Raw genomic sequence first — 25,053 nt, forward strand, 5'->3', positions numbered from 1 at the left:
CTGAATACATAATTCTGTGCTAATAGATACTCCTCGTTCAATTGTGAACTACAAATCAAATGTACCATCCATGTGGGTAGAATTACAATGTCCTGCATAGAGTTGTTTTCTCAATAAAAGATAATTTTATATACCAGAACATTATGTATATCTTATGTAGTAAATAAAAAAGCAAGCTTGTGACCTGGATTGAAAATACAGATGATGAATATCGACTCAATACGCCGTAAAGTTGTGTCTGTTTTCATTTCGTTTTTGCAAAAGGTGTTAACATTTGTGCTTTCAATTAATTAACTCTGCTTAATTTTAACAATTTTTCTTTTCATAAAATTGATACTCTATATCAGTGGTCTCCAACCCTGGTCCTGGAAAGCTACAGGGTCTGCTGGTTTTTGTTTTCACCTTAAAATCAGCACCCAATTGAGACCCAAGACACCAGGTGAGTTGAGTTAACTATGTAATCAACTGCTGTAATTGATTCATGAAGTGCAGAGTCACTATGAAAACCAGTATACCCTGTAGCTCTCCAGGACCAGGGTTGGAGACCACTGCTCTATTTGCATTAACAATGTCAATTTTGTGATTGGCCTTTCATTACTTTATCTGTATGCTAAACTGTATTGAAGGCCTGTAATTTTTTTCAAATATTAAAATGTGAATGTAACACATTTAATTGTAATAAAATATTTTGGATGCCATGGAAACATTCACCCACATTGATGGTACCCTAAAATGTACAAGAGATTATGGTGAGAAAACTGGCCACGTTACAAAGGTGCTAAAGACCTGAATAACATAAACAAGGCATTCAAATGACCTAAAATTATTTACACAGCTGGGTGAGTGCTACATGACGCTGATAACATACGTCTATATATCAGTATAAGTAAGCGCAGTGCTAGATTTTAGGATGCGTGTTTCAGCACCGTAACTAAACAGTGAGGATGCAATGCTTGTGTAAGAGGCAACGACCATGTGAAGACTTGCAAAGCGGTGGAAGAAGCGCTCTAGAGCTCCACCTATGGCTGGCCTCTGTCACTGCATGGTTAACCATATCCAGCAGCCCCACACCACCTGCTTCATCTGCAGCAGGTAAACGGCCAACACGCCCTCCAGCTCCTCACACACACGCTGTGGCCGCCTGCGGTCTGAGCAGTACAGCACCACCCCGAGGACGGAGAGCAGCAGGAACAGGCAGGTGATGAGGGCCAGGTGGGGGCGGCTTGGGGATGCGTCGTATGCTGTAACCCAAATGGAAATCGCGTCACCTTGGAGAAGCTTCAACAGCAGAATTATTAGCCCATGACTACAAGGCTCTGCTTCCCATTATGTTTTACACTAGTTTTCATTCGGGTTTTTAAAACACTGTATCATGTTGCAATGCATAACAACATTCAGACTATATAGCTGATTATATCTATGAGTTTACATGCATAACAGAGAATTCTGCACCATGCTGTTTGATCCCTTAAGCTGACCCTGTTTTCTTTGTAGGCAACACAAGGTGTCCCTTTGGAATACTCATGCACCTATCATATACACCATCACCTATTAGGGTCAGGGTTAGATTTAGGGTAAGCATTAGGGTTTGGAAAGCATTAGGGTGGAGGCAAATTTATGGTAATGTTCAGGATGAAGGGTCAGCACAAGGGTTAATCCTTGCTTTGGCTAACCAAACTCTTCCCCACTACTGGGGCCTAACACTATAGCCTAAAGTATTTTGGCATTTCTTCTGCAAAAACAAAAAAACAAAATTTTCTACATATTTCTTTTGTTGATTTGATGATATATAGCATGATTCTCATTCATTTCAATATAAAAATCTTGTATTTGTGATGACTCCCAGGCCTATAATTAGGGTTAGGCTTAAAGCAATCTAACTAACATTTTCTCCTTTGTGAGTCCTATGTTCTGATGTTCCTAAAACTGCAGTGCAACATGATAACAATATTACACAGTCAAAACTATTGTGAAATAATTCTGTTCGGCTATTCAGTCACCAGAATGGGTTCAAATAAGGATAATGTATTTTTGAAGATAAACACTTACTCACAGTAGAGCCATGCATGTGTTGTGTAAAAAATAGAGCATGAAATGTTTTGGCACTGGTGTAAAATAAATTACACTAAGCTATTAATTCCTCCAGTGCAGGTGAGTTGATCAGGGAATAATATTAATCACTACAAACTATAGAGAAATAATAACACACCATTAAAGGACAAAGCACTCAGCTAAACTGACAAAATGACAAAAATGAGAATTATTAGGACAGCTATGAAACGAATAGCCTAATTTTGCATTTTCTATTATGGCATTAAGTTCCACACGGGATTTCATTAAATTAAGTGATCAAATGAATGATCAAAGGAATAAAATGAATGATCTTAAGCAGTAAGCTTAGACTATCCCTACATTACTGTGTAGTCTCTGTTCTTCCTGTTCTCTGCTCTCATAATCCACAGTGTCTTTTCTCCACTCTTTTTCATGATTGCTGTCGATCAGTGTGAGTGACACATCACCACTGCATGCGGTTAGTGAACCACAGTCCACTCCATTAGTCCCACTTACCTACTAAATAGTCATAGTTTGGAATGTCTGTGAATTGGAAAGATGAATGGCAGGTAAGTACTGTACCTCTTTGTTGCCATGACAGCAGTTTCAGGCCCTGAATCAATGTTTTGGCTACAAGCACTGGTGGGTACAGGCTAGTGCTTCTACAAATTACTGCCTTAATATTAGCCATTGCTTTTATTGCTAATTCTAAATGCAAATCAAGTAGGCCTAGCGTTGCTTCCCTTTTTAAAATTCCGAAATCCCCAATGACTTCAGTCCAAAGAATACTGCACTTAGTGATCCGCCGGAACATTCTTGTTTTATTGAACTCATTATTTTTTTCCCTTTAATTGCTTACCTTTAACAATGTCTACACTTTATGAGAAATTGTAAAATTACTCTTGAGAGGTTTAGCATAATAGCGGAAGGGACTTAAAAAGTCACTGAGGAGATCTCTATTATCTCCTGGAGTCTACTGAGCTTCCTACAAACCACTAATATGCCTAAAATGGGAAATCTGGTAAAAATGAATTATTTGAAACAAAACAATGAATCAAAATAAAGGAGCGTTGGTGGCCCATTGTTAAACAATTGAAACACTGCTTTCATACTTTCATTTATGATTTATATTTGTTATAATAATAACAGTTTTATTATAATTGCTGCTGAATATAATACTGCTCAAGCACACAATGCTCTATTTATTGAGTGTAGGAAAGGAAACAGCAGGGGGCAGCACTCCCCCTTCAGCATAGTGCCCAATAGGTAATACAGGCAGCGCTGAAATCAGCGAAAGGGAATATTGCTATTCTAAGGGATTACCACTATGCATAGTGAAATGTTTAGTGTTAAATCAGCTCTGATAAGAGTACACTTGAGCCCTCTTGGACTTGTATAATTTCTGTTAAATTTACAGTAGCAGTGTACTTTCTGTATAAGGAAAATTTTCCATGTACTGTAGAAAGATAATTGACCTGGTTGACTGGACTACAGTCGGTAACGACCTCTTCCTGTGGTGCTCTCCAGCTCTTACCATGTACAGTAAGTTCTGGCTCCCTGAAGCGAACGTGTCGCTCTGGTTTCCGCCGGTATGTCAGCTCGGAGTCCACACTACTGCAGTTGGGCCTCTTCAAAATGGAGGTGGGGATTTTACAGCTGCTGGTCTGGACAGGGAGATCATGTGGAATCGCACAATGTTAGAGCACAACACTATAGTGTGCACGCACACTTGCATTCATACCTGTTCTGTGGAATAGCACAGAATAGTTCTAAACTAAATAGTTCATTTGAGTGAGAAGTTATGAATACATATCTGGAGTTATATTTACAACATGGGCAAGAGGAACAGGAACTTTAATCAGAGTGCATAATACCCTGCAAGCAGAAATGAGACATTATTTTCCAGCATTCTAAAATTGCCCATCATTTTGTAACACTGGCCTTGTACTCGGGCCCTGCGTGGAGATTTTCCTGCATTCAAGACTGACGCAAATAATAAACCAATACAGACACCTAGGGTGTGAGACATGAGGATATAATAGAAAATTTTTAAAAAAACATCTGGATATATTTCTTGTTTTCAGTCATAGCCTGGGTCTCCGTTAATCTGGAAAAAGCTAGACACGAAAATCGATGAGATATGCATGTTTTGCGGAATTTTAGCATAGTGAAAATTTAGGTGTAATTTTCCTGAATGTAGACAACAACATTGCCATATTTTTCCTTTTGGAAATCTTGAAAATGTCAAGGGTACTAAAAATTATTATCCATTCATAAGATCTCAATCTTTGCTTTATGGTATAATGTTGCAGTGCTTATGTATTGCAGTCAGTGATTTACGTACATTGACTGTAACGTAGAAAGCAATACAAAACAAAAATATAAGGAGAAAAAGGGTGTCACCTTGTGCTTGGAGACTTCCTGTTGAGGATGGGGGTCCTTCCTGTGGTGGTGTCGGACCTCGGAGCGTCTCTCCCGGTGGGTTGGCGGGACGCCATTGAGTGCGTCGCTGAACGTATCCGTTGTAGTAAATCTCTTGGACAGCACCGAAACACACTGGCCCAGAGAGTCTGTGGAGTCCAAACATAGCCAAGGCACTGTTTTAGCCCACTCATCCCAGCTCAGTGGTTTTAAATCTGTTTTACAGAAGGACGCTGATAGAAATTTATAACACTGATTTACAACTCGGTGAGGTGCAATAAGAGTGAGAGGCCAACTTACACCACAGGAACACAGCTATGCCACTTTATTTACAGTACACTGATGCCACTGCAAATTTACCTTTGTCCATTATGACCCTGCTTGAGTCACCGACGGCGCACTTACTGTGTGCTAAGCAAAGGTTGCAAAAACAAGGAGCAACGCTTGCACTGACATCAGACACCCGAACCCTAACATCCCCCTGCCTTAGCACGTTAGCGATAAGTCCCGCACAGCCTCCACATTCTTCAACGATTGCGCAACGCCGCCTATAACTGTGACTCAAAGCATCAAGGACGTCCATTAGCTGAGACACTTTGAGATAAAATCTTGTTGTATTTTACTGCGGGACAATGAAAAAAAAATTTTTTTTGGAATGTCAGCAAAGTGGTATTGGACAGAGCCTGTAAAACACTGGCCTCAAACTGTCAAGCGATAAAAGACAGAAGAGTGCGTTTATTTATTTATCATTACACTCAGCTGGCATTTTCACCAGCTGCAGCTGCAGATCTACAAGCCATTTATCCAGCTCTGAATTTACTGGAGTCTCGCAGCTGAATGACCCGACCCCAGCTGGACTTGGGTTGTCCCAAAAGCTGTTACTCTACAATGAAATACACTTGACCGACAATGCACACACTGCTGTTTTTACCTGTAAAACAATGATGGTAATTTGGTCTGTGTGCCTATAATTCCTGAGAATGCACTTTGTAAGAGGCTGTTCTGTAGCGTAGCTATAGCTTTGTATATCCATATGAGATGTGATTGTGTGTATAACCAAAAGCCTGTATTCAAACAACATTAATTCTTAATTTTACTCGATTAATTAAATGATGATTTAAATGAAATCTGTCCAATTAAGGTGCCTATGAGTCACTCACTGATCAATTGCATTAAACAAGCAGTCAAGCCTAGCCTTTAAATAACAGTTGCTATTCATTTCATAGAACATAAAATACGTTTGATTTGCCCATATTTGGTGTGAAGTGGGAATAATAAAATACACTGGGGTTACACTCAATCTGGGCAAAACCGCTAATACTAAACAGATACTAAAATTGCAACTGGTGGCCAGTGTCTGTCCCAAGACAGTCATATATAAACACATAGCATACAGTACATACACACATTAATACATACATACAGTTTTGTACCATTATGTTACCAAAAATTAAACACAGTTTGATTTCTAGTGATCTCCAAGACTGAGGTGTGATGGAGCATGCTGCTGAGTTCTTAACAAATGAGCAGATTACATTTGGCTTTTCCAGCTTGTTTGACTAATTGCTTATTAAGATAATCAAATTAACTAAAAACCTCATTAAACATACGATAGGTTTCCCTTGCCTGCAGGATCAAATAATATATTAGTACATGTAATAATACTTTTAGTGGTATTTGAATAATTCTGAACTAGGCACTTAATGAACTGAAAGTCCATTCTGAAAATATATTTTTAATTCAATGAGGCCCACTGTTAATATTCCCTTGTGCATTCAATAAAAAGCTCCATGGTATGACAGTCCAATGTACTTTAAAATATTTTAAAATATACTGTATATATTCACTCCGTATATACAGTATAATATCTGAATCATAAATAGTGATGACCTGTAGCCTTTTAGCCAAATCCTTCATTAGCTGGTTGGTTTCAGCATCAAGATGTTTATTCATATACCTTATATACTTTATAACCCCATAATCGCTATCCTGCATCCTATCACTCCTAAGTTTTATAGTTTGAAAGTGGGGCATTTGTACATATTCAGCACAGAGAGTGTTGTGATAATCTGTCCCATAATTTAGAGAAAACAGGATTTCCCTGCGCTCCACGTAATGCAATTGTTCAGTAAATCAGAGAGAAGGTGTTTACCTGTGTACTCGGTCTTGCCTATCTCAGCATAGACAGACGCCAGGAGCTCCAGGCTCCTGGCTGTGATGGGGTGGTCATTGCCAAAGGCTTTCTGTCTGATTTTAGTGGCCTGAAACAGAAGCAAAGGCAAGGTAAAGTCAAACACGGGAGGGCAGCGTTTCATTAGAGTCAGATTCAATCACGGGAATTTATGTCATAACTTAATGGTTTGTGTCAGAATGTCATTGAAACTGAGATGCCATTCACGGCACAATAATAATCTCATTTATGTTAGAAGGCAGAACAATGCAAAGGGCTACAGTTAAAGTATGGCACTTAATGAAAGTACAGTATTACCCCATAAAGCTTATTAATATACCATATGGATAGTGGCATTACGTAGAAGGACGTGTCCTGTGCTTCACATGAACATTTGCAGTAAGGTAAAGCACTGCCACCCAGCTAATCCACACATAGGCACACCGTACATTAATTTGATACACAGACATACCTTGCCGCTGTACTCTAAAGCAAGATGTGGTCTGAAAAGAAGAACAGAAACAGCCGTCACTCATCAGTCATCAGTTCTCTGCTAGGACTGAGTCTGAGTGTGAGCAGGCATGAATATGTGTGCGTGTTTATGCGTGTGTCCATGTGTGCATGTTTACGCGTGTGCTCACGCTTGTGCTTATACACAGTTCATGTCTGTACGTTTGTGGCTTCCTTATTCTCCCACCCGCCACTTACACAGAACACACTGACACATGACCAGTCAAGGTTGCTGCTCCTGCTGATCCTGCATTGTGAAGCCCATCTCCCCACGCAAGGTCAGTGCTTCCAGGTGGCCCAGCCCTGCTGAACTCCAGTGACCCCTCAGTCCTCCGGCCGCCCAGCATATGGCCCGTGCCTGCGGGCCCTCTGCCTCACACTGAGCAGATGGGCCCGTTCTAACTCCCTGTCGCCCGCTCCCCTGCCAGCGATGATTACCAGCTGATGAACACCCCATTTCGGCTGTGACCAAGGTCCTTTTGCCAGCCGCAGTGCTGCAGTGCCTATCCTCTAACAGTAATGGATGGCTTATCATCACAACACACCACTGACCAGAGGTCTTTAAACCAGCACTGGACGACATGATGTATGTCCACAGTCGGCAGCCATTTAATACCATTATTTTTTTCCTCGCCGCCATTCTTTTTATGGTCGCGCTCTGTGACTCACAAAGTGCCGATATCGCGTAATTCAGATGACGGGAAAAAGCCCATCCCAAGACAGCTGCCCCATATTGTTTTTATAACTGCATAATATGATAGAATAAGATGGACGGTCTATCTGGAATTGATGTCACTGGTGACATTTAGATTTTGATCAAAATGTTTCTGTCACAATGCTTGTATTTAGCTAACGCAGCAGACAGACATGTAAAAAGAGAAAGGCCATATTGGCTTTCTGAATGAAATTATCTCAAAATCGTATTTTATATTATACAGAAATGTCAATGTCAATATTGACATTAATAATGACATAACAATGTATTTTATACAATTTCCTATATTACCCTGAAGTGCTGTCTCAAAATGTATGCTTGTTTCTCATGATAGTGATCGGATTAGGAAACAAGATTCAGCAAGATCAGGTATGAAGAACCAAAAATAACCCATTTCAGAGAAGACCACAATGGTGGAACATAATTGAACGAATATTATTTATACTATGTGTATTTAAATCAGCGTTTGGAGTCCTTGGTACTAACAAATCTGAACTTGGGCATACTGTGATTCTGCATTGTGGTGCAGGCAGCGTGACACAGAGAAGAAGTCAGATTATGAAGTCAGTGGAAATGTTCAACTAGTGCCAACTGCCGTTTGCGGTGAGGTGGCATCCGGGCAGCGTTACGCGGCATGGCACCCGCAGCCTGGGTTACGGCTGCACCCTGAACCCCTCTGAACCGCCGCGAGGTGTGAGCCGCCTCGCACCCGCTGTGTCCCCCTGCAGGGCGACCGCAAGGTCATCCATCACTTCCGCGTGTCCTCATAAATGTAGAGCAGGCCGTGTTTAGTGCTACAGATGTCAGCGCTACTGTTCCAAACCATAGCCTCTTAAATAAGTAATGGCTGGGTGTTGGGTGCACCGTGTTAGAGTGTCCCTCTCGACATTCGATCGTTGGCTTCCCAGCATACCTGCTGATCGGAGGACTTCCTGCCACTTTGTTGAAAGATTCAGGAGAAAAGGAACTTCCTGCCTGACATACAGGTCAGCTTAAAAATGATCTACAGTGCTAAAAAAGATAAACAAGTTCCTTGTTTCACCTACAGTACCATCTCAGCCAAAAGTGTCCCTTCATGGTAATATTTCCTTTCCTTCTCCCATGTTCTGGAACATTTTGAAAAGTATATAGTTTGAAATTCTTTTCCCCGTAAGGATTATTTTGAGTCCTGAGTACTTAAAAGGGCTTGAAGCCTTAAAATCTTAAATAGTTTATTTAGAACGTACTCCACTCTAACAGAAATATTTCAGTAGCCTTTTGACCTGAACAAAGTGAACATCTGAGTAAAATAAACTAAATTATGAACCATGAAAAAATGCTGTTTGGAGTAGTCTTTTTCTGGTCAGTAACCACTTTGTGCTATTCACAAGGAGATATGGAAAATAGTTTAAAGTTTCTGGGGTTTTTAAAAAAAGAAATTATTTAAATTGTAGTGGACGTTTTCGACTGGCCCAGACAGTTTTGTGTGCAACAGAGGATATTTAGATATTTACAGTGCTGATGACAGTGTTTTCTAATTACCTGTTGGCATTACAAGGATACGCCTGATACCAAAACATCCCCGGTTTTCAGTCTAAAGCAAGCAAATACACTTCAAGTAACTTTGAAGCAGCTTATACAGCAACATTGCTGCCAGAGGTTGTATACTTGTATATTATTCTTCTAAAATTAAAATTTTCAATGTTTAATTTTATTTACCGCTAGAACAATTTCCAACAGCACATACAACATGAAAAGGAAGCACTGGCACCGTGTACAATTGCATATTTACATTGGTAATTGTGAATAAACTCGATGAAATTAATCTGTTTATATGTGCAACCTCTGAACACAGAATGTTGCTATACAAACTACATGTTGGAGGTAAACTTGAAGCATATTTTCCCGCTTTAGACCACAAACCCCCACGCCATGCAGGGGGGCCCTGAAACCAACAATCGTAAAGCCAGCAGGATGCTAGAAACCGCTGTAAATATTTAAAATATCATTCACTTCACATAAAAGGTGTGGGCCAATTACAAACATACATTAAAACTGAAATAATAATAAAAGGTCTCAGAAGCTGATCACTTCAAGCTGAGATCATAATTGCAGCTCACAGGAGCACAGCGTGCACTTTGATGTCCTTGTGTCTTCCGAAACTCAAGCTCAGAGCCACAGTAATAAAGAATCTCCACCTCATTCAAGTTTAAAGCCACCACCAATACTGCACACCACACCACCTTCCCCTAAGCAATCAAGCTAAATGCTGTAATGTTCCACCCAATGACAATACAGGTATAGAAAAGTGGAGCTTTCTGTCTTTCTATGCATGTTGCGACCAAAGATATTACTACTCAATCCATCAGAGAGAAAAGGGATACTGGTTTCCGTTGTTCCAGCAGCATTTGAAACTTACAAGAGAAGTGGCGTATGTGTTATTTCCCATCCGAGAGAGAAATGAAAGTGGATCCTTTTGCATGCAGCCCCAGGCATAAAGACTTCTCAGGCTGATATACGGCAAGAGAAATTTCCATCCCATTTACCTAAGGCTCCGTGTTTGCATCATTACAGAAGGTCGAAAACATAAATACGCTTCACAATGACACAATAACATCATTTTAGACTCCACAGACAATGCCAGTTTTCCTGTAATACAGTGTCCTATCTTCAAAAAGCACATTTAATATTTAAAAGTGCTGAAATTGGGAGAACACAAGAAGATAACCAATAGCCACCGTTTAGATATAAGCTAATGAAAAATTCAGAGGACATAGTTTTTCAGTATATGAAGGGCATTAGTAAATAAAAAAACATCAAATTAACCCTCTGAAACCTGGCAGAAAAAAATAGTTTAAGTAATTTTTGAGTGTCTTGAACGACAAAAACATGTTGCAGTGAAAATAATTATTTAAATATTTATTTGATTTTGATTGAATGTTCTTTGTAGTACAGGTTTCAGTGTAGTAGAATATATGGTTCTGGAGATTAAGACCACAGATTCATGGCCCCTATGAGGACAAAAATGAATTGCTGCATTTTAGGAGCTTAAAAGGAAATACACAGATCTCTCCAGAAACATTTTTCCATCATAACCTGTATGTATTCTGGTCAAGAGCGGTTTAAGAGACAATCACAGCAACCAGCCCTCGTAATGTCTATGGATGCGCTTCTGCACCATGAATAAATCAAATGGCAGCAATGTGCTGCGTCACAGTGGCCAGACAGCAGCTCCCCTCCACAGGCACTGGACCAAGCCAACATAAGGCTCCGAATCCGGCACGCTCCATTAAGCTTCCCTGGCCTCTCCCCAGCTATAACTCAGTATTGACAGCCAATGGTCGGCACTGATCGATGTCTCTCAGTCGATGCCTGGCTCGCCTGCACGGAGAACACTTCCCAGTTCCTCTTAACCACTTCATAACAACAAATGCCTCAGCTTCCAGTACTAATCTTCAGTGTCTGCCCCGAAAACAGCTAAGATATGGTGCAAAGGAAAGTATGACATGGTCCGCTGGACAAATAGGAGATTTTCATAATTGAAGGTTTAGCACTGTGATGGTGTAGTTTTATCTGTGGATCAATGGATGATCTGCCCACAGCCCGTGATGCACCCACAGCCTACCTTTTGCTCATGATGCACACCTGGGCGAGTCTCTCATAGTCCTGAGCTTGAGAGGCCTGCTCCGATAGCTCCTTCGAAGACTCCCATCCCGCCGATCCCAGCGAAGTCGTCTCCTGAGGACCTGTCACAGAAGGTGTAATCAGAGTCCGTCAGCAGCCAACTGCCCTCCCCGGGCCAGGAAACAGGATCCCAAACGCGGGCAGGCGGCCACCGCGGCTCCGCACGGCCCCCGGACAACCCACACGCCACGCTGGGCAGCGGGGAGCAGGACGGACGGCGATAAGGTGCGTAGATAAGATCAGAGAGGAAACGAACGCGCTAGCATGTACGCACGCGAGCACAGCCGCGGGTCAGGATGAAACAGAGCTGTACTTCCTGTCTCTCGCTGGTCTTAAGTGTACCCTTGTTCCCTCTCATAAAGCACACCATGCATCGTGCCTAACTCATGACTTGGGAGGAGCGAGGATGATGCATGACCAAGGCAGAGAAAAGAGGCGAATGAGGAGAGAGAGAGGTTTGGGAAAGAAGACTGGGAGAGTTTAGAAGAGGAGAGGGGGATGAGCTTAGTGACAGAAATTACACATGGAAGGATGGACATGCATATTTCGGGGATGGACAGAATTAGGACAGGGAAAGAAAAAAAGAAAAGATAAATGCAAAAAAAGAGAGAGAGCGAGAGGGTAAGCAAAACGCTGGTACTAGTGCAGCTGGGAACCAGGCGGATGTGCTGATTCAGAGGCCTCTGGTTTCTGTGGTGCTGTTCCTTGCTTAATCAGATACCGCAGAGCAGGGCCATTTGTCTTCTCTGTGGCCCCCTGCTCCTGTATCCTGCACATGCGAGAGCCGGTCGCTGTATCAGCAGCGCTCGGGCGCAAACAGAAGCAGCGGCCTTGCAAAGAGGCACCAGGCGATAGATCACTGCTGTTGGGTGAATGCCAATGCAAAATCAGGGAAGGGTTGTTTTTCAGGTGCCCGAAACCACCACGTGACCCCATCATTAATGTTGCACTGAGGGAGAGGATAATTCTTCACGAAGTTCAAATCCTGAATAGGCCATTGGCATTAGGTTTAACTCAGCAATTCAGCAAATGCCCAGCTACATAAAATGATGATATACAAAAAGGTAATGTGTGTAATTTACATACATTACATGTGTATTTATAAGAATTTTCAAAGCACATCAAATTCATTAACCACGTTCTGTTCTTGGTTAAAACTATTCACCGTAGCATTTTCAATAATTTTATTGCAGAGTGTTGCCTTTCAGAGTCAGAGAGTCAGCTGGTAATCTGGAAATCTGACGTCTGTTCCACACATCAATTGACACATTGAATGCTTTACAAAAATCCAAATTCTGTTTTAGCCTATAAATTTGTAAAAAAAAAAATTCTGGCCACTACCCAGAGTCCTCCACTTATATTTTACAAATATAGTTTACCACGTTCTGAAATAACAGAAAATATTTTTTAATGGAAGGAAAGCGTATGAATACGTCTGGAGACTATCACGTTTTAGTCAAGAGTACTAAAATGCGAACAACGAAACAGCACAAGAGTTCAAAGGAAACTATCAAACTAGTATTATTTGTTTATGGACTGTGAATACACAGCGTAAATTGGTGATGCCGTAGCCTACAGCGGTTATGGCTCCGGCGAACTTCAGATTGCAGCTCAGCTTAATTAATAAATGTAAAAATGTTCGGAACGGTGCTCTAAACACACAGTATATGTAAAGCGTGAACTTACCAGCGCTCCCCTGAAGAGCAGTGAGTTCGAGCAACGCCACCTCGTAGAACATCTTCTCAGCCTGGATGAACTGGAGTGCCTTCACATCTGTTTATACTGGTGAAGGATTAACAGTGGTGTCAACTATCCAACGGCGCCACGGAAAAGAAGCGTCGGGCTAGGTTATGTACACTAATCACGCTCATGAACGTGGGAGCTACAAAGGTACTTTCACGAACGAAGGCAGGGAAAACAAGAAACAGCAATTGCTTCTGAAATCGCAGGTTTCAGAAAGAAAAAATGTAAGTGCTGCTGTGAACACCACTCCTTCATTAGTACAGCTTATTAGAATTCATGCGAAGTATTCCCCTCGTTGTTTTCATTGCATTGTTCGAATAACTTGAAAGTCCGTAAGCAGAATTCAACATGTGCTAGCACTAAAAATAAATGGGTGAGTTTGTTCGTCTCTGCACGTTGTTGCAGAAAATAGATTAGAATGTCCGGCTGTAAGATGACACCCCCAGCATTTGAGTGGCCACTGGCCATTGCTGTGAATGGACAATGTTCTTAAAATAAACACACATTTGTTTCATGACCTATTAATACTGTATATGAAAGGGTGATACGTGGTCCTTAACAGCAGGAGTCAACTGTTCTGTTCTGAATCTGTATGTAAACAGTTCTAGAATAAGCAATATTGTTGAACTTCAGTGAAATATAAAAAACAGTCACCTTTGGCTGTGGACAGAGGAGGTGTCCACATCAGCACCTGCTGGTGTGCTTTGGGGTAAGAGTGCCAATAGCCTTAAAATGAATTCCAGATTTTAGCAACACAGAAGCCTGATGCCTTTGATGTAGTCACCGACAGAAAGGTCAGTTATTATCATCCTTCTCATTGCCCTCTTTCATCTGCTCTCTCTTTGTAAACAGGGCTGTGAGGCCCTATTGGTATAACCATGGAAACCATTGAAATGTCAGGAGGTGAGTGGGCACACACAGCTGCAACGCACACACACTTATGATACTGCGTCTCTGATTCAATTACTGAAAGGCGAAGTCTTGCCAGCTTTTTGTTTCTCACGCACTCTCTCCCAAACAGATTTGTTCTGTTAGCAGTTTAGTTAGTTGTGTTCTATATCAGCAAATCTAAAATAGAAAGCAAATAGAAACCTTATATAAGCATTATAATTGGCAAAAAAAAAAAAAAACTATTAAGAAGATTGACTATAGCCTAAGTTCTACAACTCATGCATGAATGTGTGTATTAATTAGAATTTTGGCTGCTTCCTTCATGGCTGTCATATGGTTTGGATCTATGGTCCCCATTAGTTATGTAAGTTGACTTTATACTGGTCTTTTCTCCTTTATTTTGACCACTTGTTCATTTAACCATTTTTATAGCAGGCCCATCTACATAGTAGATGGAAGTAGGATTAATTTTTTTTCTGAAAATGCAATATTTTAAACACTGGAATTAGACACATCTTTTTGTCACCTTTCCAGTATCACACTCCCCTATACGACTCTTGGCCACAGCTGACAGTGGACTCTGGACTTTATAGCTAATTATCTAAGTATGTGTGTAGTATCATTCTCTAATGCGTCTGTCTTCGCTAAATTAAAGAAAGTCATTTTATACACTGCAGACTACGAAAACAACAAATTGTGAATAAATATTTTTAAATGTTTTAGAAAACAAATCATCTACTGTAGTGTAGTCCAGATTTAACATTTAACCATTTGAAAGAGGATATGTGTTGCATTACATTGATGAACTTGGTACTCAGTGTATATTTCCTTGGCCTCTTACAATGGACTGAAATATTTTGCACTTGTGATCCAACAGATGCGACACCTATTTTAAAACCCCTATAGAAGAGAACACTCTCCTGGAACTGTAGACAAAATACCATGTAAATCTACATTTGCTTATATTTAGCAAGCAGCAGTGGCAGCTCGCCAATTTTCTGATGGCATCTATTTCCTGTTTTAACTGTTTACTCTACTGTAATTAGTATAATGACCCTGATGCAGCCATTTCAATGTTTTATCACTTTTCTTTAGAGAGCTGTGCCTTGAGTGATTTATTCAGTATTGATTTTAAAGGAGCTAATTACGATTCATTCACCAGACACTTGCAAATGTAGCCAAACCTTGTAGCATCTTAGATTACAGGGAAAAATAGAGGGTGACTGACACTTGAAACAGTTTAAATTGGCAGATTTCTTTCATTTCTACGTTGAACATTTTTGTTAACAAAATCAGAGATCACACTCAGTGATCACAGTTGAGATTTTGGTTGTGTGTGGTCTGGATTTAATCAACATTTTCCCATAACATCGGTATGCTTCACAAATTCAGTTTGACAAGTTCATTTTTACTGAACATGGAAAACTCAGCTTGTGAGGTGAGAAGCCAAAAGTTGCATTCATTTGTTATTCAACTCAAGGGAAAATGTTGCTTGAATACCGGTCTTTGATATTTTAGCCAGCCAAAACAATACTGACCGATACAGATAAACCTGAGACAGTGCTAAGCTGCCTATTTGAACAAGCAACTCTCCACCACCTTACTCTTCTGTAGTATTTTCTAAGCCATGGTCTACAGGATAAGTATGAAGGTCTACCAGTTCAAAATAGTATTACACCTTCACACCAGTCAAGGTTGTCAGAGAGGACAAGGCAAATATCTCACAGGTGCCCAGGCTGGTAATACAGAGCTTCATAAGTTGCTCACAACTTTAGTGTCCAGAAATAAATGTTCCTTTGGATCAGATTGGATATGAGTTTTGTCACATTTCTTTAAAGGTGAACAGGACAGGACATTTTGTGATCATAGGCAGGAAAATACATAAAACGTTCATTTCAAGGTGATAGGTGCTGTTTGTTGGAAGACTCAGTATAGATAGTGCCATGTTTAGTTGGAGCAGTACTCTGCTTGATGTGTATTTCCAGCGTGCAGCTACTGTGTGTGGGTTGACAGAATGACAAAGTGCAGCGTGTGAATTTAAAATGGGTTAGACCACGGGCCGATGTGATGACGAGGGATGGGGTGACATGATCTCAGAGCCGTGAGCTGGGCATTTGATGTGGGGATGTAGAGAGCTGAGTCGTCAGCGGGGAATGTGAGCCGTGTGAACTGGGAGTCTCGGTGACGAAGAGTGGGTCGGGATGTATATCACCACATGCCATGCATCCCTTATCTGCATTCTATACTTAGCACTGCTGTCATCAATACATGGATACTGCAGCTACGGGGCAATTAGCCTCCTAGTTCCATGTTGTCGGGAGATAAGAGCTTACAAGTTCATCTAACAGAGTAACAGACCCTGACACCTGCAGAGTCCGGGCCGCAGTCATGCATAACTAACATATTCAACCGCGCTGCCTCTTGGAACTTATACATACACATATACATGCTCTACACTGCTGTGGAACAGCGGTTCCCAAACCTCTCCTCAGGTACCCCCAGCTGGATCCAGGTACTTTATGTGTTCCACCTCGACCACACCTGATACGACTAATCAAGACCTTGATTATTTGCATCAGCTGTGCTTGAGATGGAACACATCAAATACCTGGATCCAGCTGGTAGTGTCCGAGGAAAGGTTTGGGAGCCACTGCTGCAGAATGTCACATCACTGTGCATAAGCTTTTCATTATCTACTGATAAATTCCTCTTGGCATATCTACAGAGTCCATCTTCTCTAAGTGGGTGGGGGTTACGTTGTTTGGGATTCAAGCATACCGTTCCTGTCGTTGTTCTGACTTTGTTGCTTGTTTAAAGCTAAAGGATACAATTTTTTTCCTCGATGAAGAGTTCTGCAATCTGAAAGAGAAAGAAAGGCAGAAGTAATAAATGGGGTGATGGATTACTGATGGGTTTGGAACAGCCTGTGACAGAAAAGGTGGCGCGTCACTGTTTTCTGTGAAGAATGAAGTGGCACGTCTTAGTGTCTTAGTTCTGTGAAGAAGAATATCTGGGTATGTTCTGTGAAAGATGTGGCATAATGTCTGAGTTTATTCAGTGACGTGGTATGTCCAAGTGTTTTCCTGAGGAACTATGGTCAGTTAAATACATTTACGCCACTGACAGAGTCTGTTGAGTTAAATTAATGCTATGGCTATCTGCTGTTATCAATTCTGTGCTTAATTGCTGTGTTGTATTTTGATACAGAATTGTTTTTCAGCTGAACAAAAATAGTATGAGTTGTTTTTATGACTCATCGCAGGTCATGTGAGTCATGACTTGAGCACTGAACCTTGGGCTAAATTAATTTTCCTTCCTGTTGGGAATTATCTCCTGCTGTTCTGCTTTTTATTTGTCACTGACAGAATTTACAAATAGTAAATAGTAAAAATAAACAGAGTCTGAGGTGAAACTTGTGATTTTTGTGTTCAGTGACCGTTAATTACATCAATTAATTGAAATATTTTTAATCATTTCAATGCTTAAATTGCTTTCTGTAGGGAACAAATTATAATTAGTCACACAAACGTCACATTGGAGTGTTATGACTGCTAAAAATCTTGAGTAAAGTAGCTGTGTTTTATCTTTGGGTTTGGCTTCACAGTTTGTTTGTGTACATTTCGTCCACCAACGCTGATTGCTTGATTTTGACAAGAATAGAAATGTCCAGCAAGTAGCACATAGAGGTGTGTTACATCAAATTTACATCAGAGTTAACTGTAGAAAACAAATATGAAATGACCCAAATAGAACAAAACCCTCTCCACCACAACGCTGTCATACATCATTCGTCACATTCCCTGAAAATTGCGTAACTGCTGACATGTTTGTTCTCCTGGAACGCAGAGATAAAAAAATATATGGTACATATTTCCTTAGCTGCTTCTAAACACCAGGAAAACTGCTGGTAAGGACCCAAGGGACAGTCTACAAATACGCCTCGGTTTGATGAAGCACTACAGCTGAACAGCACAGCACATCCCCAGCAATACTTGCCATATGAAGCATACTGCACAAAGAAATGGGGCTTGGAGTGGAACATAGTGACATATAACATATAACATATAACATATAACATATAAATATTCCTCTTCAGCATGGGTCAGAAAATGAGAATACATGAGGAAACATGTTAACATGAGATATTAAAAAAACACAAAGATTTTCAGACATTGTGGACATTGTATCATTTCTTTCATTTTATCTGACTGAACCACATTCCAACGTGAAGGTCAGTCAGATATTTTAGAAATAAGTAACTTTATCATGCAGAAAAAAGAAACATTTTTTTTTTGAACAAGAACCATTTATAAACACACTAAATTTTATTATTGTATTCTGTGTCAATTTATATGCATATTATATATGACAGGCCAAGCTATACTCATCATTGTTTGAAGCTGTCACCTGAAGCAAATGCAATAAGTAAAAGGAAGTGCTAATGTACTTGTGTACTGTACGTGACAGCCAGAACAGTGCAGCATGCATTACACCTGACTGCATTTAAATGCAAATGCTAGGTAACGCGGAGCAGTGTCTTTTGTCCTTGTCCCATAGAGGGTGCATCTTGAGCTCATCCTGTGCAGATAATACACAAACGAGCATGCTAACCCACTGGGCTTCAGCGGGCAGGCAGGGGCTGCCTCTCAGCCAGCGTGAGGGATTTGCATGTGCGTTTTGCATGTGGTCGGCGCGGGGCCCCGGGCTTCTCACCTGGTGCAGGCAGTTGGGCAGCGAGTGGAAGCTCTGCACGTGCGTCAGCCCCAGCAGGCAGCTGAGGAAGCAGTGCAGGGCGGCCTGGGGCTCCCCCTGCCTCTGGAGCTGCCTGCCCAGCTCGAACAGGCCCTCTCTGCCTCCGTTCAGCATGACGAGCCTCCCCGCACAGCAGCACCTCCCATCTGAGCCTCCTGGCCGGGGAGAGCGCCTGCTTCTCTCCGTGGAAAACAAGGACGGAAAAAATGTCAAAAATGTAAAAAACCTAAACAAAGAGGAGAGGCGGTCGGCGGAGAAGGAGCACGCGGGCTGAGTCACATCTATCCAGGCCTTCAAGGGCAGGTGCTAAGGAAACTAGCCAGCTGAAAAAGATAGCTCCATTGCTTTCCCCTCCCTCCATACTACTACAGTACGGAGTGGGAGTCAGCCTGCTGGCAGCACAGAGTGAGGATTGCTGACTGGCAGGGCTCTCGTCCAATCCCCCTTCTCCTCACGTACTGTAGCACCAGTGTGCATTGCCTCACGTGTGACAAATGAGAGCTGTGGTCTCAGCACTGTGCCGTGGTGGAAAGCTTTATAAACCTCTAGAGAATGACGCGGACTGGAGCTTACAAAACAGATGATGAATGGCTTGTTGGAGTGAATCTGTACTATATTTGTGCAGTTTATGCATATTTTTGAATTTGCTCTATGCTTACTCTGTTATGCTGCATTTATACAATATTGTGGCCTGCTGTTTGCGTATGTGTGTGTGTGTGTGTGTGTGTGGGTGGGTGGGTGGCTGAGATGGGATTGAGACTACTGCCTTGTAGTCATGACTTATTAATAAGGAACATGATTGCAATAGAATGATGTAATCCTTTCAACAGAGCGTAAGACCTGGTATTTGAAAAGCTGGGACAGAATGGCCTGCTCATGTCAGCATTTAGAAATGACAGACTGCTACTGCTGGTAATGCACAAAGGTTACTGGAAACCTTTGAATAAAAACATTAGTGTTGCCCATGTGCAATCAGACGCATTTCGCCTTCTGAACCCTTTCTTGACTGCCGAAGTAATGCAAGAGGCCAAATGTTTGCATTTCCTTTGCAGCTTACTAATCACGGTAAAAGAGGACAATTTGTGCCATTGTGAGTGTAATGAGGGGGAAAATCCAAAAGCACTTAGGGAAAATTGATGAATACGTTTGCCCTTATACGGGGGTTACTGCCACCCCGTATTGTCCCAGAGGACATCTGACATCATCGCTGAATATAACCAGAAAACTCAACCAAATGGGAACAGCCAGGTCCCATTATGTTGGATTCCGGTTAATGATGCACCTTGCTCTCTTTGAATGGGCACTTAATGTCTCTGAACTCCACCCCTTCAATCTCCAGCAGTATTAAAGCTGAATGGTTGGCTCTGTCTGACAAGGCTTGGAATGGAGATTGCCAGTTTTAGCCTAATTGCATCAAGAAGGCTTAAGCGGGGTGATTATGCAAATGTGGAGTCCTTCAGGGCGGGAGATGGGACAGAGCTTTAGTGTTGGAAGACACTCCTCTTGCCATTTGTGGCAAATCCGGCATTATGCAAAACAACTACTGGCCCGAGCAAGCCGGAAAGCTGTGTGTCGACTGTTTGGATCACGTTTCCTGATCATTTAGGGATGCTGCTTCCTAGATCATACTAACCAAGTGTTTGCATGGCAAACATCAAAGCACGTGAAGCTATTAACAATCTCTCCCAAATAAACAACCAGCCCATGGGTAAGGCAAGCAATGAAAGATAATCATTGTATGTGAGATTCAATAAAGCAACAACTCACAGCTCATAGCGAGGCAATGTTTGGTCCACAAGCACTGACCACTTCAATGTGTTTGCATCCCAGTCTCAACCCTGGCATAGACCCAGAAATTTAACACGCTTTTCCAATAAAACACTGAGAGGCTTTACATAAGCCATGATAAGGCCTACATATTATTATAAAGTTATCTGAAGACAAAGCCAGAATCTTTCACCTTTATCAAGTAAATGTGCTGTGATTATCAGCATGGTTAAGTGCCTTGTAATGGCAATCATCATTCCCGGGGAGCTTTACTGTTATTGCCCACTTAAATTAGCCAAATACACAACTCACTCATCTAAACCTGAAAAAATATGATTATTCTGTGACTTTTATGAAGTGTTGTGCTTTTTGTTGACACGCCGTGTTTGTACATTCAGGCGCGCCTAACTCCTTAATGCCGATTTAATTGAATATGGCTCCCTTGAAACTGTTTCACAGATCAAAACAAGTGGAATTAGGTTTACTGCACAGACAAATAAAAAAGAAAATGGGCCTTTTACAGCTGATGATTCTTCATATCATCAATCCCCAAAGTGACCTTTGCTGGCTGACTGCACTGAGGTAGATACGGCAGCTATCAAATTAAGAAAATGAAATGGCACACACTCAAATCTATTACTGACTGATACCTACTTAGATTTTCCCTCTTGTCCTAGATATTCCGCAAATGGATAGAAACCATTCTGCTAGAAGTAAAAACAACAGTTTGAAGTAGCCTACCTATACAAACCTTGACTGCCATTTTCACCTCTTAGAAAATTCTTGATGCTCCAGTCTAAAAATTATGTTTTTTAGTTTCAGTTTGGGTGTGAAGTAATACATCAAATGCTGCTTGGACTCACGTAAGCAACAGTATTGAAGCTGCTGCATCAAAGTCATGAATTATTTATCATTAATGAATACTTTGAAACATTAGAAAATGCACTGGATTCAAACATAATAGCGCACAAAATGAAGATCTCATAAAGCATAAAATGAGGAAAAGCATAAAATGAAGAAAAAATGAAGATAAGTAATTAATTCAGTCATTGGCTTATGTTACTGTTTAGGTATATATACAGGGGGCACATCAATACCTGTCAGCAATACCATCTTTTATGAACATAATCAACATTTTCACATACGGAGTACACATTATATAATGTCAGTAATATAGCTGTAGTCTGCGAAAAGAAGCAGCTGGTGACACCACGTGCTTCAGAGAAGAACCGTGGATGTCTACACTCTCCTGAATTGGCAATGGGGTTTGTGCCTTTATCCGGCTATGGTTGCAGACGATTGGCAATTCCACATTGAGGTGGGAATCAGATATGCTGAGCCCCACGTTGGGTTACTGGAATAAACACTGGAATATAATTTTAGATTGATTGAGCACAGGGAAAAAAACATGAATAACATTATACTATAGATGCTTTTTACTTTAATTTCAAATTTTAATTTAGTTATAATTGATATTTCACATATTTATTTGAGTTTCAAACTTATGACAGGAGAAATAAAACATGTACATCGGTTACCAACTCTTTTCAGACATAGGCTGCTTGTTTTATGGATGTATTTGACGGATGCTTGGCAGCTTTGGAACTGTAATTGGAATATTGATTTTGTGTCCTTAAGGACACTTGAACTATACCGTGAGTATGATTAGAAACCACTCACAGTTTATTTCTTTCCAAGACTGATACTTTGGGTCCTCGTGCGTTGCCAATTTTATCTGACAACCGATATTCCCAACAATTTTAATGCACAACGAATGGGGGCATTTACAGTCTTGTAAAAGAAATGAATGGAATAATAAACTTCCCTGAAATAAACTGTCACCCCACAGCAGGATAGCAGAGTGCACCACTTCTTTTCGGAGGAAAGCACTGTTATTAACTATCATCCCAATCAAGTCTGTAAAAGACAGCATACATTGATCCTGAAAGGTGGAGAAAGCAGACACTTCCTAAGTAGCTCATTATGCTGCATCGGTGTCCATTTCAAAATGAATTCTCATAAATGTCTCTCTGCCACTTTCTTGGCCCTGCAATAGGGAGCCTGATTTACGAAGCACCGGTGACACTGCAGACCCGAACTGTTGTAATGGCTGAGATACTGATATTTAGAGGCAGTTAGGGGACTCAGTGATGGACCGAATATTTGGTTGACAGAGTTTCCCCGTCCCCGCTCGTCATGCGATGCGTTCAGTCGCGGAGGCCAGAAGATGTGCTTTGCTCAGGGAATCGGCAGGATAAAGTGCTGTTCCTGTAAACCCCGGCCTACGTGCTCGCCTCAGCACAAACGGTTCCCGCGGCACCCAGAGCACAATCCACGCGCACACAATGCGTCTCCTGCATCCGCGTCACGCGTGCTTAGAGACCGTGCACATCGCGGCGCGCTGGAGCGTTCCTTAAGAGTTAAGGGCGCCTGCTCCGAGTGATCCCATTGGTCCATCAGTCACTTCAGACAGATTTCAGTACCGTCATGTACTCGTTCTGTGTGAAAGCATTATTCTGTGATTGCTTTTCCTGCTTGCTAATGTTCTACCATTAGAGAATAGGAAGCAACATGAGAGTAATATTTAATCATGTTTCTGCAATATGGGATGCAATGACAATATTTTCTGCAAATGACAGATATAAAAACCAGCGGCCACTTTTCCATTGCTATATTTTGTGTATTATGGGGTTGCCATGGTAAGAGTACTCATCCAGCTAAAACAATGGGTCTCTTTGGTATGAAATCCTGACAATGGCAGTGCGCTCTCAAGCCAACAGCCCTGCAGAGTGTTACAGACCAAAATATTGTTATATTATGAAGGATGGCTTAATTCTGGAATTTTCCATGCCTCGTAATGCAAGAGCGGTTCCTCCAGTTCAGGAGTTTGCAGCCTGCATGCGCCAACTATGTGCAAGTAAAGTCATACAATTATGGGTTTGTTATTTACTGTAATATTTAAACAATTTTAATGGAAGATGCATTTTGAATAGAACAGAGAGAGCTCAGCTGGTAGCACACACGCGCACACATGCGCACACACACGCATACGTGAACTGGACTCCATAACTTTTAGGACGAAGACATTTTTTTTCTTGATTTGGCATCTGTACTCCCCCATCTGTACTTTGGGGGGGGGGGGGGGGGGGCTATGCATAAAAAGTCATATGATTTCTACATGGTGAAACCAAAGTGTATACAATACCCCTATAAAAAATAAAAGCTGAGAATATGCACTTTAACCACAGGTGAACCGTTTGGTTACAAATCTAAAAGTGTGAAGTACAGAGCCAAATCAAGAAAAATATGTTTTAGTCCCGAACATTATGGAGTTTACTGGATATATATATACAGGTACATAAATTCCTTTATTTACTAAACCCGATTAAAATCCACTTGTTCAGAATCCTGATATTGATTGGTACTGTAGATAACATTAGTGCCTCAACTATTAAAGCAGCAAATCCCCTCTATGTAGAACTTACTTTTTATTACACAATTGACTATTACCGAATTTAAAAATGAAAACTTTTTCCTGATTGTTTTCCTGACTACATCAGATCCATTAATGTGGAAGTAAAGGAGAACAGCAGCACCTACTAAATGGTCTGTTGGTTGTCTGGCAGAATTTCATCCAGCTGCAAGCTCTCTGATTTTTATGAGGATGGCCCAGCAGTTCTTTACCTATTGAAAGGGTTTTATGATCTCCTTGTAATCAGTAGTAAATGCCGCTTCCATCTGTCCCTTTTTAGTCAATTAGCTGACCTAAGAGGTTTCCTGATAAACACAGAACTGGCCGTTAACCTTGTTGACCAAGTTCATGACACCGGCTGTAATTCGGACTGGGAGTACTTGTCCCTGAGTACTGTGCCTCAAAGGCATAAGGATATCAGATATTCCTCATTTCTTAACCCACCCCCACTGGTAGTTTTATGGTACTGGTTATGCTGTGCTGTCCTGGGTCTTGAGCAGCCTGTTCAGACCATAGACCATATAAAAATAGGTTCAGACCCACTCCTTTTCCTCTGTCCCCCAGTGACCAAAACACCTTTGTTCATGTCAAATACAAGACTGGGATGCTGAGAGCTGATATTGACTGGTCAGAACTGTTATCCTCTTTCCTAAATAAGTGATAGGTTTAGACGATTCAGTACAGATTCACATATACACACAGGTGTGAGAATACTTTCTGAATCATCCTAAAACAGGCCACCCTGTAGGTTTTAATTCTGACCTTAACAAAGCACACCTCATTCAACAGCCAGAGATCTTGTTGAGCTGCTAATTAGTAGAATAAGGTGTGCCAAATTAGGGTTGAAATGAAAACCTACAGGATGGTAGATCTCTAGGAACAGGGTTGGGCAGCTCT

General features: G+C 41.2%; 1 protein-coding gene across 2 annotated transcripts; it reads right to left on the reverse strand.

Moving 5' to 3' along the window:
- Window positions 1–434: 434 nt before the first annotated feature.
- On the reverse strand, window positions 435–19,330 carry c1h14orf180 (chromosome 1 C14orf180 homolog). 2 transcript variants are annotated; one of them, XM_035386986.1, is made up of 10 exons: window positions 18,879–19,330; window positions 16,994–17,024; window positions 13,218–13,304; window positions 11,473–11,593; window positions 7,116–7,146; window positions 6,626–6,734; window positions 4,456–4,622; window positions 3,587–3,716; window positions 2,569–2,595; window positions 435–1,241 (listed from the first exon to the last, which is right to left on the reverse strand). In XM_035386986.1, exons 1-10 carry the CDS (start codon window positions 19,029–19,031, stop codon window positions 1,036–1,038), a joined length of 1,062 nt encoding a protein of 353 aa, XP_035242877.1. In that variant the 5' UTR covers window positions 19,032–19,330; the 3' UTR covers window positions 435–1,035. The 2 variants fall into 2 exon arrangements, with proteins under 2 accessions (XP_035242877.1, XP_035242885.1); XM_035386994.1 differs by lacking the exon at window positions 2,569–2,595 and having other exon boundaries at window positions 436–1,241; window positions 18,879–19,325.
- Window positions 19,331–25,053: the final 5,723 nt, after the last annotated feature.

Source organism: Anguilla anguilla, chromosome 1 (genome assembly GCF_013347855.1).
Source record: "Anguilla anguilla isolate fAngAng1 chromosome 1, fAngAng1.pri, whole genome shotgun sequence".
In the NCBI taxonomy this organism is placed as follows: domain Eukaryota; kingdom Metazoa; phylum Chordata; class Actinopteri; order Anguilliformes; family Anguillidae; genus Anguilla; species Anguilla anguilla.

Coding starts and splice junctions, on each gene's coding strand:
- c1h14orf180 (XM_035386986.1), bottom strand. CDS start 19,031: ATGCTGAACGGAGGCAGAGAGGGCCTGTTCGAGCTGGGCAGGCAGCTC. Junction 6,735..7,115: donor CTTTAGAGTACAGCGGCAAG/GTATGTCTGTGT, acceptor CTTCTGTTTCAG/GCCACTAAAATCAGACAGAA. Junction 2,596..3,586: donor GCCAGAACTTACTGTACATG/GTAAGAGCTGGA, acceptor TCCAATTCACAG/ACATTCCAAACTATGACTAT.